At 41.4% G+C, this 14,348-nt stretch overlaps 2 protein-coding genes across 4 annotated transcripts in view; one reads left to right on the top strand and one right to left on the bottom strand.

Moving 5' to 3' along the window:
- EVC (EvC ciliary complex subunit 1) overlaps positions 1-4,473 on the top strand; it is a 60,609-nt gene extending 56,136 nt beyond the window's left edge. For both annotated transcript variants that reach the window (XM_074822107.1, XM_074822106.1), the window contains exons 18-21: positions 720-846; positions 1,111-1,204; positions 2,402-2,513; positions 3,521-4,473. In XM_074822107.1, the coding sequence (XP_074678208.1) occupies positions 720-846; positions 1,111-1,204; positions 2,402-2,513; positions 3,521-3,602 (415 nt within the window). In that variant the 3' untranslated portion in view covers positions 3,603-4,473. The remainder of the gene's footprint in view (positions 1-719; positions 847-1,110; positions 1,205-2,401; positions 2,514-3,520) is intronic.
- A 6,451-nt stretch (positions 4,474-10,924) lies between these two features.
- CRMP1 (collapsin response mediator protein 1) overlaps positions 10,925-14,348 on the bottom strand; it is a 52,479-nt gene continuing 49,055 nt past the window's right edge. For both annotated transcript variants that reach the window (XM_074822104.1, XM_074822105.1), the window contains exons 13-14: positions 13,704-13,869; positions 10,925-11,943 (exon numbers count right to left, since the gene is read on the bottom strand). In XM_074822104.1, coding sequence (XP_074678205.1) covers positions 11,852-11,943; positions 13,704-13,869 — 258 coding nt within the window. In that variant the 3' untranslated portion in view covers positions 10,925-11,851. The remainder of the gene's footprint in view (positions 11,944-13,703; positions 13,870-14,348) is intronic.

The following is a 14,348-nucleotide window of genomic DNA, read 5'->3' as shown; positions in this document are numbered from 1 at the left end:
AAGCTCACCTCCTGTAAGCATTGACCATTACAGTTGCAACTTCATTATGTTTAGATGTCGGAAACAATTTGTGTTATGTCCTTCCCTAAGGAATGTGATGGGTGATTGACAGCATTGCTTCAAGGTAGATCAGGCAAGAGAACAGAAGAAATAAAGATTCAGCAAAGTTGCAGCCATTCAGGTTCTACTGTATTAATCTTTAACCAGCAAAATAAAACAAGCAAAGAATATAGTTGTCAGTGCTCCCAGTCGCCAAGTTTTGAGTTACCATGTTTCTGGCTCAGACTCAGCTTGATAGTGAAGAGCTCTGAATGAAACGCCTAATTCTTAATCCCTTATCCAAACACCTGATCTTGTAGCAGCTTGTCTCTTTGGCAAGCAGGCAGCAAAGCTGGCTTTAGAAACATACAATGGTTTTGAAAGCAGACTATAACATCAGAGCTGAACTCCAGCTCCCAAAGTCCAGGCATGGACAACCCAAACTCCTGCTGCGATTCCTACCTCTGAGAGGAGCTTGTATCCCATGGAGAGCCAAGGCAGGTTATGAAAATAAGTAAATCTATCTAAAAATCTACTGCAAAATTTTTTGTCCCAGCAGAAGCTGGGCCAATATTGTTAGTGAGCCTTTCTCTCTACAAAATCTTGTAAATACATTTTGCCAGGATTGTATTCCTCCATTGAACTGAACAACATCAGTACTGTAAATTTCTCTTGACCAGGATGGTGCTGCAACAAAAGAAGGTTTTGTCTCAGTTTGAACTGCAGCAGCAAATTCGTCTGGAGTCTCTGAAACAGAAGCTGCTGGGATTGCATCACCTAGAAACTGAGTTGGAGAATCAGCTAAAGGTAAATCAGGGTAAAATGATTCATGGATCTGAAACAGTCCATGGCAAAACATTGGACAGGTTGTAAGGGTCTCTGCTGTCCTAGTTGAAATCAGTGCTAAGATTCACCACTGTCTTGTAGGAAATGCTTCCCTGATGCTAGCCATATTGTTTCCTGTTTTTCCACAATGAGATACGCCTTTTTTGTCATGCCACATGTTGAATAATGTAACACAGAATCAAGCTGTATTGTGGTAACTGACTTCTGGTTTATCCTTGTGTGCAGGAAGCAGAGCAGGACTTTGTCAGCGAGTTGGCTGCGCTGGCACGAGTTCCAATGGCTATGAAGAAGCAGCCTTCAAAAAAGAGCAAGCCAGCAGGTTGGTACAATCCTGAATTGTTTAAGAAAACCTACATCATTCCACTTCTCAGTGCATATTTTGCAGTATAACACAACGGAGTTTCAGGAGAGGTTTTTCGTCAGTGCCATTTCCCTAGCTGGGATGTAGAAAAGTAAGGCAACCTTCCAAGGTCACCCAACTCACCAGTAGCACAGCAACAAATAAGTGTCACCCTTCCTCACTCCCAGAGCAGTCCTTTAACCAATAGATCGCATTGAGTCCACTGAGGTAAGGCTTTGCCTTGCTCAGACCAAAGTTATTTTTCATGTCTTTACCATTTAGAAATGACTCTGTTCACCTCAATCACTAAGTCTCTGGGAGGACAGCAGAGCTGAATCACCCAGCTTTTATTCTTCTCATAGAGTGGAATAATCGCTTCCCACACACATGCTCAAAAGTAAAATCTTACTGAATCAGGAAACTTGAAATATTTATATGAATTTACTGCAGCTTTAACAAATTAGACTGCTTCATTATTCAAGAGATACTTAGGAACGAATTGTCAGAATAGCAGTGGTGTTTCCTGATCCACATTTGAGGTGGAGTGTGCAAATTCTCATCCTTTGAGCCATGCAATCTTTCTGTCATTATCAGAATGAAACATTTGGCATTAACATTTAAAAGATGCTGAAAGGTGAGATGGGTGCTCAAAAGGGGAGAGCAGCTCACTCACCTGGACAATTTTGAAGTCTCTCTCCCCAGTCAGTTGTTTCTCAAGCATGCAGAGCTGTTTGCCCTGGTAGACACCATGACCCCAGGGACGCATGTGGAAGCTTAGCCCAGGGCCCTAAAAACGGTGACTTCTTAACATCAGATTGTTCTGATTCAAATCACATAAAATGATGAATTGGCTTTTCTTCTGATTGCTGGTAGTGAAAAGCCATTTTCAATTACTTGCTAAGAAAATATATGATAGGGCTTTCAACTATTGCACCTCATGGAAACTTAGTTCAGTGTTCAGCAAGTGTGAAAGTTCAAGATCTGCTCTGTGAGAACTAAACAGTGGTAAAAAACCAATATTCTAGACTAATGTAGAGTGGAATGCTTTCCTTGGAATAATAACATGTATGTATGAAGTGTTAGAGTGTATTTTTTTCTTTAGATTAATCAAAACCAAACAAGCCCTCCTATATGTGATTCTTTTTTCTTTTAATCCACGTGGATTTGGCAATTCAGGGGAAAAAACAAACTCAAAAAGAAAGACCTTTCAGTCACCAGAATCAGCAGACAAAGATGATTCTCATGAAAATATTCAAGAGCCCCCTGGACTGATTTCTGGCTTATGCAGGTACAGTAGAGGCTAAAAAAATGGTGTGTGAAAAACTGTTTATAAAAAGCAGTACAAAATCTACTTCATAAGCAGGTATGTCAATCAAACCCAAAATATAATGCCTACACTATCTGAACTTCTTCCTTCACATGTACTTGACCTTTTTTCCTCCCATATTCTTTTTTAAATTTAGGAAAATCATCTGAGTTTTCTTCTCTGGGCTGCTATGTATTTTATAAATAACTTTGATTTTAGATAGAGAAATGAGAAATCCTGTTTCCAAATTTCCTTTAATTAGGTTTTTAAAAACCTGAGTACAGACAGCATAAATCAGCAGAGACAAGTGAATCCAATGGAACTAGTCTGACATGTAGCAACCAAAATATGGTCTGTGGTATTTAGGCTTTCAACTTCCACCTTTATTTCAGGAACAAAGGCAAGCGCCAGTCTTTGGCTGATGAGGGTAGCAGCTCTAACAATGATTTTCTTGATAGATGTTTCACTTGGCTTATGCTGGGGTGCTAACTAGAGGAGAAGAAATGGCTACAAACCTGAAAGATGCCAGCTGATTACTACGGGCAGATCAAAACCAGCCAGCTGGTCGCTGGGGCTTGATATATTGAGCAGAGAAAATCCTGTTGACAGGCAAAGCAAACAGTTGGTTCTCAGGAGCCACAAGCCTTTGGGGAAAAGTATTTATCCCCTGAGTGACCTCAGCCTGGGACTGACTTCAGGAGATGGCTCCTTTCCCTGATGGCATCAACCCTTTTCACACACTCCTTTCCCACAGCCAACAAGGGGTACGTGTGTAGGGAACAGGGACCCAACAAAGGAACGTTTATCTTTATGCAACTTTGTTTTGGCAGCTTCAACAGAGGCAGCTGAAACCAGTGAGTGCAGAAGTTATAATTACATAGCAAGCGCTTTTCTTCTCTTATCAAAATTAATTTAGTTTAAGAGAGAATTGTAGCATTTTAAACCCTCTGTCTACAATTTTGTTTATTTTTCTTGTTTATTTCTTTCAGAGGAAGGTTACAGAGTCCACGTGAAGGGGAGACTGAACCAAGGAAAAACTCAAAGATGCTAGAAAAAAGAGGCAGCAGGTAGTAAAAGTATTTATATGAGCTGTCTGAACACAGAGTACCAAAGCATTCTTCTGGGGAATCTCAGCAGCTATAAATACTTACTGAGCTGCTTTACTGAGGAACAGCGAAGAACATCAATAATAACTGAGAAATCTTCTTTAGCTACAGACCAAGAATCAATCCTGACTTCCTTTAGCTGTTAATAAAACATTCCCACTTGGTTCTGTTAAGGGGCAACAAGGAAGTCTCTTCCAGATCACCTGGGGAATGTGGAGGGGAGATAGTTTTAAATTGGAAATGTACCTGAGGAAATTGCTCTTGCAGGAGAACAGATCCATACTAGGCTGGTTGCCCAGGCCGGTGTATCTCAGTAAGGTTTCATTACAGTATTGAGGTACTTTTGAGCTTTTAGGGCTTTTTTTGCCCTAAATGTGGTAGATCAGGTCTTAATATTTTGTGATTGCTGCTTTGGACTAACAAAACTAGATAGAAATGTAAAGTATATGTAAACAGAATTCAGATGGTATTGGTACGTCAAAAGATTACATTTGGTCTCTTTTGTTATATTTTAGTACTTTCAAGACTATGTAGCTTTTGTACAAAGATTTTTATAAATGTATTTCTCTGCATTTGCCTCAGATTTTAAAAAATTATTTGCAGGAAGAATGGGACAAAACCAGTTTACTGTTTCATTTTTTATACTTCAGTTTCTAGTCTTCTTCCTTAAGTACACTCTTTTGTTTCCAACTTACAAAGTGTTATGCTCATTATGCTTCCTATGGGAATTCTTCTTGTTATGCAAAACAGCTAGTTCTTACTGGCTGTACAGAGCACCTGTATTGTGTAATAAATTGCCCCACTTAAGCAATCTTACAGCTTTCATGAAATGAAAATTTTCTGCCTTTTAAAAATGAACGTACACTTTGCCAATGAAAAGGCTGTCCTTTGGCACGTGATGGAAAATACTACATCAGTTATGCAGTTTACCTCAGACAAAAGTGCTGCCACACAGATTACTTTACTAGGCATGTTACACACAATTTGTTAAATGGTTAATTTTCACCTCAATCACTGTAAAATTTTTGTTTTTCTAAATTGTACCACTTCAAGCATTTGATTCTGGTATTTCCGTACTTGGGCTCTGTGGTCTGTCTGCCTTCCTGACCTGGTCGTTTTAGTTGCTGCTTGTTGTGCTTTTATTTAAACGGATGCAGTATATTTACCTCTGTTTGAACATCTTAATTCTGCAGTGCAAGAAGGACGCTTTTAATATCAGAGCAGATGCTGTTTTAAACCATGCAGCGCAGCAGCGACTCCCACAATCACAGTTAGGATGCAGCATAATTACCCAAGCGGGGTCTCTAATGACCCGAGCGGGGTCTCTGATTACCCAAGCCGGGTCTCTAATCACCCAAGCGGGGTCTCCCCGGTGCACTGTGACTCCTTTGCTAGGCAGGGCTGAAATGGCTTTTTCTCTCCATTAGAAAACGTGTAAAGGTTCAGATTATCCCAAAAGCAGGGCAGCAGTGCCCTCTCCCGGGCAGCAGGAAGGAGCCAGGGAGGGTGCCGGCTGTCGGCAGGTCCCCCCTGCCACTGCCCGGCTGCGGGTGCGGGCACTGCCCTGCCCGGCGCTGCGGCTGCACCGGCTGCCCGACATCCCTGGGCGGGAGGTTCTACCAACAGTTTCTTCTCTTCTCCCACAGACACGTCAGCTTCCTGGCAAAACACAGGCTACTCTTGCCCCTGTTACTGACTTCTCAGTCTCCTTGAGTTACTCATGGATTCACTGTCCTTTTTCAAGTCATGTGCAGATTTCACGCATATCATGGCACTTGCCATCACTCCCTGCCAATGATGCAGCTATTGAACAAGACAGAGTTTCATTAGACCAAGAAACAAGTGGAGCAAATGCCAAGCTAAGCTCACAACAGTTGCTCTTCATTTAAGCATTGGCCAACTTCTATGTTATGTTATAGAATCGTAGAATTGTATAATCATTTGAGTTGGAAAAGACCTTTAAGATCATCGAGCCCAACTGTAAACCTGACACTGACAAGTCCACCACTAAACCACGTCCCTAAGTACCACATCTATATGTCTTTTAAATACCTCCAGGGATGGTGACTTAACCACTTTCCTGGGCAGCCTGTTCCAGTGCTTGATGACCCTTTCAGTGAAGAAATTTTTCCTAATATCCAGTCTAAATCTCCCCTGGCATTTTGTTATGTTTTTATGTTATGTTTTATGTTGTGTTATTCAACTTTAACCATAGTAACAGTATTCTAATGCTGAAGGTCTCCCTGTCATCTCCTGACATAGTCATTACAGACTGGGTTTCTTTAGTCCCTCAGTTCCATGTGACTGCTTATTTCTGAGCCAACATGAACAGTACAGAGACCAAGATTTTTTTTCGTGATGCTGTGAAATACTTTATCACCTGTCAAATGGGCACAGCTTATTGCAATAGTTACAAATTTCAGCACAGACATTCCAGTTACTCAGCAGATAGAAAAAATTCTTTGCCATGAAATGGGTGACTCACTGGAACAGGTAATTCAGAGAGTGCAGAACATTCATCCTTGGAAACTTTCAACTCTCAGCTGGACAACGTCCTGATCAACCTAACTTTGAAGTTAGCCCTGCTTTGAGTAGGAGGCTGGACTCCAGATGATACTCTTTCAACCTAAATCTTTCCATGATTCTAATATTCCTTCCTACTGATGTGTTACCAGAATGTTTGGTGCTTTCCCCCCGCTCCCACTCTTTGTATCTTCCCTGTGTTTTAAGGGATGGTAGAAATTGCTGTCAAGCCAGGGATTGTGACTAGAGCGTCCCTGAGAGATAAACCGGTAAGCAGTTTTGCCAGCTGAGAGTAGTCTCCAGCATAGTGGATGTCAGGTGGGGGAAAATGGAATACCTAGGCATCAGTCACAGCTCAAAACACTTGCTTTAGAGTGTAAATCTATAAAGTACCCTCTCTTTAGTTTATTCTGGAGGGGCTAACAAGGAGCTTTGATCATGCTTTACAGATCAAAAACACTTGCTGCAAAAATTTAGGGGAAAAAATATCATGCCTTTTTTTCTCCTTTTTTTAACATCAAGAGTAACAGTTATTACAAGAGTTTATGATTGTGCTCAGCCTTCTTCTCAGCTTTATGACAAGGGTGTATCTCAAATAAATTCTAGGCTTGGTGTTAGAGTTGTTCAGTGCATTGTCTATCACGCAAGAATCAAAATAGCCCACAATGGTCCCTCTGCTGCAGAAAAATGTGAGAAGCCTCATTGTGCAGAAGTCCTGCTGAAAGGCAGCCTGGACCACACTGAAGAGGTGTGCAAGTGAAAGCACTTGTACTTGGAACATTCAAGCTGGTGCCAGTTCCTGTGCAGTAAGGGCAGTTTCATTCCTGACATAAACAAGCACCCTTAAATCACACGTAAAAGTCCTTTGATCCATCCTGTATACACAGTAACCCAGTACCAGGGCAAGCACCAGATTAGCACCTTCACTCCATCATGGCATCTACAACAGTCTGGGAGCCATTCTAACATCCAGAGATCATCGTGTACCACAGTTTTTTGGGTCATGTTTCTTCCATCTAACAAATGCTTCTTCCATGTGTTCAGCAGAAACTATGAAGGGCTTAGTGTGCAGCTGCCCAGCCTGCCCCATGCTGCCTGGGAACTAGCTCTGCGCTGGGAGGGCGCTTGGTCTCGGCACCCTCACAGCTGTGCCCACTGCTGCACTGCAGAGCATCAGGAGAGGGGACAAGGGTCTGGACTCTGCCAGCTGAAGACTTTCAGAAACAGCATTGCAGTCAGTGATGTAGTTACAGGTTGACTTCCAGTTGTGAGCTGCTAAGCTTAAAGCTCTTTAAAGCAGTATATATGACTATATATTTAAACATAGCCTTGCATGTACAGCTCATTATGCTAGAAAATTACAGAATATGCAGTCAGGGAGGGGGGCTGAGGCCTAACTGCTTTATCCATATTGCTGCAAATACTTGATGAGTTACATGATACTCAAAGAACAGCATCCCAAACTGCATTCTTACTACATTGTAAAACATTATTCGCTCTCCCATACACAATTTATTTTCAGTTGAATACCCCTCACTGTCATCACTGAAATATATCTGAAAAGCCTGTGCAGAGTTCACCACAATCGTGATGAAAAACTCCTCATATCAGTTTGTTCGGATCCCTAAGATTTAATACTGACCAGGTCTAAATGGCAAGAATTAGGTGGTGCCAAGTAGACTAGCTTGACACTTTGTCATCATGTGCTAAGCTGTGTAACTCCTTGCTCCAGGAAGCCATAAATGTCAAGATTTTACCTGGGTTTAAAAGCATCTTGTCAAATTCATGGCAGAAAAATTCACTGACCATTACAGAGTACAAAGATGCTGCTGCTCCTCAAGAAATTACAAAGCACGGGAAATGAAGGAAACACCTAGAGGAATATTAGCACTCGTGTTTGCTCTGTTCTTCTGGCCTCCCATAAGCTTATGTTGTTGGCTACTGAAACCCAGAGTAGATGGTCATCTGACCTGGTCCAGTCTGCATTTTTAGTTCTTAAGGATGAAGATGAGTATATTGCCAAGAGAAACATTTAATGGCTGGGACAGCTGTCAGTTTTGGTACAGTCTTAGCATCATAATTAACAGGCTTTGCTAAAAATGCTAAAATTCAAACATGTAACTGCATTGCTCTGGTAGCAGACAAACTGTAACACATGACAAACTGGTCCAAACTATCACTCAGGAAACAATCCATGGATCCAGCCTTCTCCACCACATCACTTGATGGACTCAGACTGATGATAGGGACTAATTTTAAGGGGTCTGCAAATAGCAATAGGGAAGAGCCAGTTTCACACGATTAGGGCTATATCATGTATTAAAAGGTTATAGCCCTGCTGCAAATTTTTAGAAGCTTGACGATTCAAAAAGCGTGAAAGCTTTGCACTGCTTTCTTCTTGTAGTTAACAGCAGGTCTCCACCCACAAGTTCACAAATTGAACATCTCCCAGCTCAAGTACTGTTGCCTATTCTGCAGAGGTATTCAGGATCACCAGCTAATCCACATTTTATTTACTCTTACTGTTTTATTTTTTTTAAGGACAGGTTAGTTAGATGTAGGGGCAGGGGCATTGCTGTGAAATAGGCCTCCAGTGTTAAGAGAAGCACCACTTACCTTTGTTTAAACACCCCAAGAGCAATGGCACGTGCCATCTCCCTGATGGTGTATCACAGTAACCATCCAGATGAGGCATCCTTCACTTTACCTGGTGACCGTGCAGTAAGGTACCTGTGTTCCAAAAAAATGCTGCTTAAATCACATCCAGGTAGTATTGCATGTCCAGAGTAGAGAGACCCAGGCATAGCACAGGATCCACGGGCTTCCTGCAGGCTGTCCCTCAGCAGCAGCATGGCAGCGGCAGTCAGGCTGTGGGGGCTTATGAACATCATGGGCACACGAGCATATTTCTCCTTGGAGAAGTCATAGCAGAGTTACATTGACCTGACAAGCAGAGTCTTGTTCGCACAGAAGCACTGAACCATGAAGTGCCTCACAAACACCCACGTGTATTTATTCACAGACACTTCAGTGAAGAAATAAATGCATATTAACAACAGTAGATCTTGACTAGCTTGTAGGCAAAGGGTTCTTTGGTTTAGGACACTGTTTAGCATGTAGGAAAAGTGGAATCTGTCCATACTAGTTACACAACGATCATTTCTGTCACCTCAAGCATGGCAAGCCTCATAGATCAATTAGAAATTTAACTTGGAGGTGACCAACTATTGCTACTTGCACAAACACATGCAAGAAAACCACTAAGGAAATTGTAACCAGCAGTTCCAAATTTTCACACTACGTCAAATTTGCCGCATAGTTTCACAAACCACCTTTATTTCTATTGTCGGGGCTAGATTAGCAGAACTGTTGCTGGCTCTCTCAACACTCAGCAAATGGGGTGGAATATGGAGACTTCGCATATGGGTTGGAGATGGAGACTTGGCATTTTGGGATTGCTTTATCTGCTAGGCTGTGGGTTATTCGAGGACAGGTTGTCCCCAGGCTTCTCTGCTAGCGTTATTTTACTTCATCACTAAGTAACTGAATCACCTCACCAAGTGAGCAAGCTTAGTGATGAGGACACTCTTCAGGCAATAGGAAACATGAATCCTTAGCAGAAGGTTCATTAAAAGCTTTATTTTTCTCTTTTTTTGGGAGTGACCAATTCAGATCACTGCAGGCTGAGTTGCAGTATTTCTTCACTGGTTCAGACTAAAGCCAAAGCAAAAAGAAAAGCTGGCTATTCAGACCAGCTCTGCTGCCAAGTTTTCAGACCAAGCTGACCAAAATGGGAGTTTTCCAGGGTAGTGGTTCCTTTCCCAGGCAAGCTGGAGGTGATAGCATATTGGCTTCAGAGTAAGAGGACAGGCTTCAGGTAGGCTACTTTCCAAAACTTGTATGTCCCACATGCACCTGGCGTGCACTGCATGCCCTGTGCCAACACCATTTACTGCTGCGTGGAAAGGATGGATGGGTGCTAAGTGATCAGCCGTCACAGATAGTTAAAACCATTCCACTGGCACCATGCTGCTGCCAGGCTTTTCCTGGGGCACCTTTGTGGTATAGACAAGGGTGAAGTGGCACATGGCCAAGGGAAGGTGTTTTGCTGACCTGTTTAATTTCATAGCACCCCACCCTCCACCGTAGCTGCCACCTCCTACAACATCTGCAACACAATCAGCTAAGTAAAAAGTGATGGAAAAGGTTTCTTTACATAGTTTGTGAAAGAGTCAGAAAGTCAAGAAGAAAGAATTTCCTTTACTCTCATAGAAAGTGAGAATTGAAGTCCACTTTCCTCACCTTACCTGCAGCATGTCTTGTTCATGCCATGCCTAAACACTGTCCTGGTTCAGTCAGCAGAGAAAACCAGTATTAAGTCACATATAGCTTAGGTCAAACTGAAGCACTGCATACTGGTTCTGTACAACAGGTGAAGATGATGGCAGTCAATTACCATTTCAAGCAGATCAGATGCAGACTTGAAGGTCTTGGAAGAAAGCTAATTTAAGTCTCATCTGGCCAAAACTGAGACAGCTGCAATGTCAATAGTAAGTACATTTTTACTGTGAGCTCTATTTAATTAAGACAGATTATGGCACGCTGTAGTATGCATATGCAGACATCTAGACATTTAATACACCTTGTGATTTAAGGATGTTCATTCTTTCACATGATGTTAACCTAAAAGACAATTTCTCTTGAGTTTCTAAATTCTAAATTTTCAACGATTGAGTAACAGCATTGGAAAGCAGAGGAAGACGCTTACCCATCAATTAATCTCCTTTATTTCACAAGCTTTGAATTCAGAAATTGAACCACAACTAGTAGATCTTGATACGGTAGAGTAAGTAAAAATGCATGTGATTACAAAGGAAAAACTTTGTACAAAAAACTTTAAAAATCCGACGGCAACTTGGATTATCTGTAAGTACCAAAAATCTCATGCAGAAGGAGAGCACTACTGCCCAGGTGGAGAAATCCCTGCAGGGGTGGCAATGGCATTGGTATGTGTAAATTATGGCTCTGTCTAAAATGGAAACAAGAAGGACACAGACTTGGAACGTACTGAGTGGGAACAGACAGGTGCTACAGAGACCATTTGTCATTACGTGTCCCGATGATTTTCTGTGTCTGAGAGAAGTGCTTCTTGGGTTTATAATAAATTAAAGATGAAACAGAAGCTGCCTATACTACTCTACTGCATACTTTCAAGATGGCCATTTTCTTCCTTCATAAGTGTTTTTGGTGGTGTTTCTCAAATACAGACATTAATCTTGGCATTGTGTCTAGTCAATTGTTGGCAATGTGTTCTAAAGGGACTCACTCACAGAATGCAACTTGCATAAATAACTCAGTAACATGCATTAACTACTCTAATACAGCGAAAGGGTGCAAAGGAACCATCATTCAGTTACGAGACGAAGCTAAAACCTGTAGTCACTAAAGGGGCAATGGAAGCACCATGCTTTAAGGTGACTATGGCATGAAAGCACAATTGTGAGGCAAGTAGTTCCAAGCAAACACACCACACTATTATCACCTCTTCCTATACAAAAAAAAAAAAAGACATTTCGTTTTTTATTTCCATTAGTACCAAATAAAACTGTGGGTTCGATAACACAGATATTGAAGGGAACGGACATTATTCCCATGATCCTTCATCCTTGTGTTTCTGTCCATCATCATTTTTCAGCCAAGACTGGTAATATTAGAGCGACCACCAGGAGGTGCCACGATACGGTGGCCAGTACGGCGTGGGTTGTTGTCGTCTATTTGAGCTCCTGCAACAACAGAAAATTAGGAAACAAAGCTACGAAAAGGAATAAACCTTCAGCAGCAAGATTTTACCTGGCTAGTTCCAGCTATGCTTCCCTCACACCACCATCAGCTGATGTCTCTTGAGCCAAACCCCTGACTGAAGTGCTAAACAGACCTTCAAGGCACATTTCTGTGCCTAGCTCCAGTTGCCCTCAATGAGAAGTGTAGGATTAAAGGTTTGGGATCAGATTGATGTTCATCCTACATGGGGAATTGTTTTCCACTGACTTGAAGAAGAGCCTGTGCAGGGATGACAGCCTACAGACCGGGTTCCCTTTGCAAGATCAGATCCTGACAGAAAGTATTACTGTTATAATTACAAAAAAAACCCCAAAACATATATGTGCAGAGAGGATTTTTCAAACCCGCCTCATTGATTTAGAATACCTGTCCCTGCTGAGTTGAGGGTCAACAGTACAGTAAATCTGATGTCAGATATCATAAATCCATGAGGAAAGGAGCACTAAGCTGATGTAAACTCACACCCACTTCAAACTGCATTTTAAAATGTTGAAAGGTTGAGCTAAAGGTGACAGCAAGCTTTCTGCCAGGCTAATATTGTCTGATCACGCTCAGCTTCCTAAAGGCAATGCAAGACTACCACAAAAGCATAGGATCATTTCAAATGCTATCGTAGTCTCTGGTTCTGCTTCATTTTATAAGAACACAGTAATATGCATTTGCCTGATTTGGATCAAATTCATACCACTAGATGCCTTGCTAGTATCAGATCCAGCAGTGGACTGTGAAACCACAGCTTCAATGCTTATGAAAATCCCACTTACTGGTTATTTTTATTAAGAGGTCAAATTTCTAAGCACTGTTTTTGCTTTATATAGCTTTATGAATCTGCATATGCTCACCATGGCCCCACGTGTATGGGCAAAAATATGCTTCTAGTCACTAGAAGGGATTTTAAAATATCTGCTCTCCTTGGGCTTTCTTCCAGAAATTTCATTTAGTTTCTAAAGACAGGATCTGTCAGGAAGGAAAACTCCACCATAGGCTCCCACAGGGGAGAAAATCCAGTGACTTTCATAACATCATAAGGAGACCCTTATTTACCAATTGGGCTGTAGACTTCTGAAGGATAAGGATTTGACACACTTATAATTGTCTTCAGATGACAAGAATTATTTCTAACAACCCCAAAGGATGATTTTCCAGTCTGTTTCTTATGTACCATGGAAAATGTTTTGGACACCAAAAGCAAAGAGGACAAGAAATACTCTAATCTGCATATGAATGCTTCTGCACATGGTTTGCCAACCATGAGCAAGGACAGTTGAGCTTTCCATGTCTAGCAGTTTCTGGTGATGCAGTGAGAAAGAAATCTGAGCTGTCTGAGCCACATGGGTTGCACCAGACCCAAGTCCCATCAGCTGTACGTATCACCAAGGGGCCTCAGTCACATCAACCAGAGACCTCAGCTAACTGTAATGGGCAGGGAAATAATATTAAAAGACTGCATGCAGAGAAACGTTTTAGATTGCAAACATGAATATTTGGCAATTTTTAAAATGTTCATAGGGAAAAAATGTATAAAAACATGTATATACATGAATATATGTGTATATATATATGTACATATATACATGTAAGTATACGCATGTATGTGAGTATCCTTTCATATTTGATTAAAGAAGTAATTATAATTGAAATTTAGCACCAATAATCCATACTCATGGCTTTAAAACATTTCTGATGAGTCAGGCTGACTTACCTGATAAGCTAAAATTGGATTGATGGAGGTTTCTGATTGGTGGGGGCTGGTTTTTCGCAGGGGAAGATTTAGTTGAGGGTGCAGGAGTTGCATATTTTGGCGTAGCTGGGATTTCATACACAGGCCCATCATACATTCCTCTGGAGACTCCCTGCAGTCCTCCCACCTAGATCAAGAGAAGAATAAATATCCAGACACTAATTGCTCCGATAACGCTCCCTAATGATACTCCTGCCTATATGAAGAGACCACTGAGCTCAGAGCTATATTCTGCATTAGCTGAAGTAAAATCACATCTATACTCTCATCAAAGCTACAGTTTGCTTTATATAAGAAGAAAATTATAAAGCTTCCTCCCTCCATTTTTATATATATATATAAAAATTATGAGAGAGATCCTTATGAGGCTTCCTTCACAGTCAATGGGGAGAAATGGGATTCAAAAGAACAGGTCTGACCTAAGATGTTTATTTTAAGTAAGATCAGTCACCATGACTTCTCTCTCCATTCAGAGGCTATTCAGCAGCTGCTGAATCCCACTTCAGTTGTTGCAAGACTTATACCCACTATACTGGTTGCAGTATTTTCTCTGCTTCTCCCCTTCAGATATCTCATTATCTTGATTAGAACTCACTGAAAAGTGGT

Source organism: Strix aluco, chromosome 4 (genome assembly GCF_031877795.1).
Source record: "Strix aluco isolate bStrAlu1 chromosome 4, bStrAlu1.hap1, whole genome shotgun sequence".
In the NCBI taxonomy this organism is placed as follows: Eukaryota; Metazoa; Chordata; class Aves; order Strigiformes; family Strigidae; genus Strix; species Strix aluco.
This window is presented reverse-complemented; position numbering and strand designations above follow the sequence as displayed.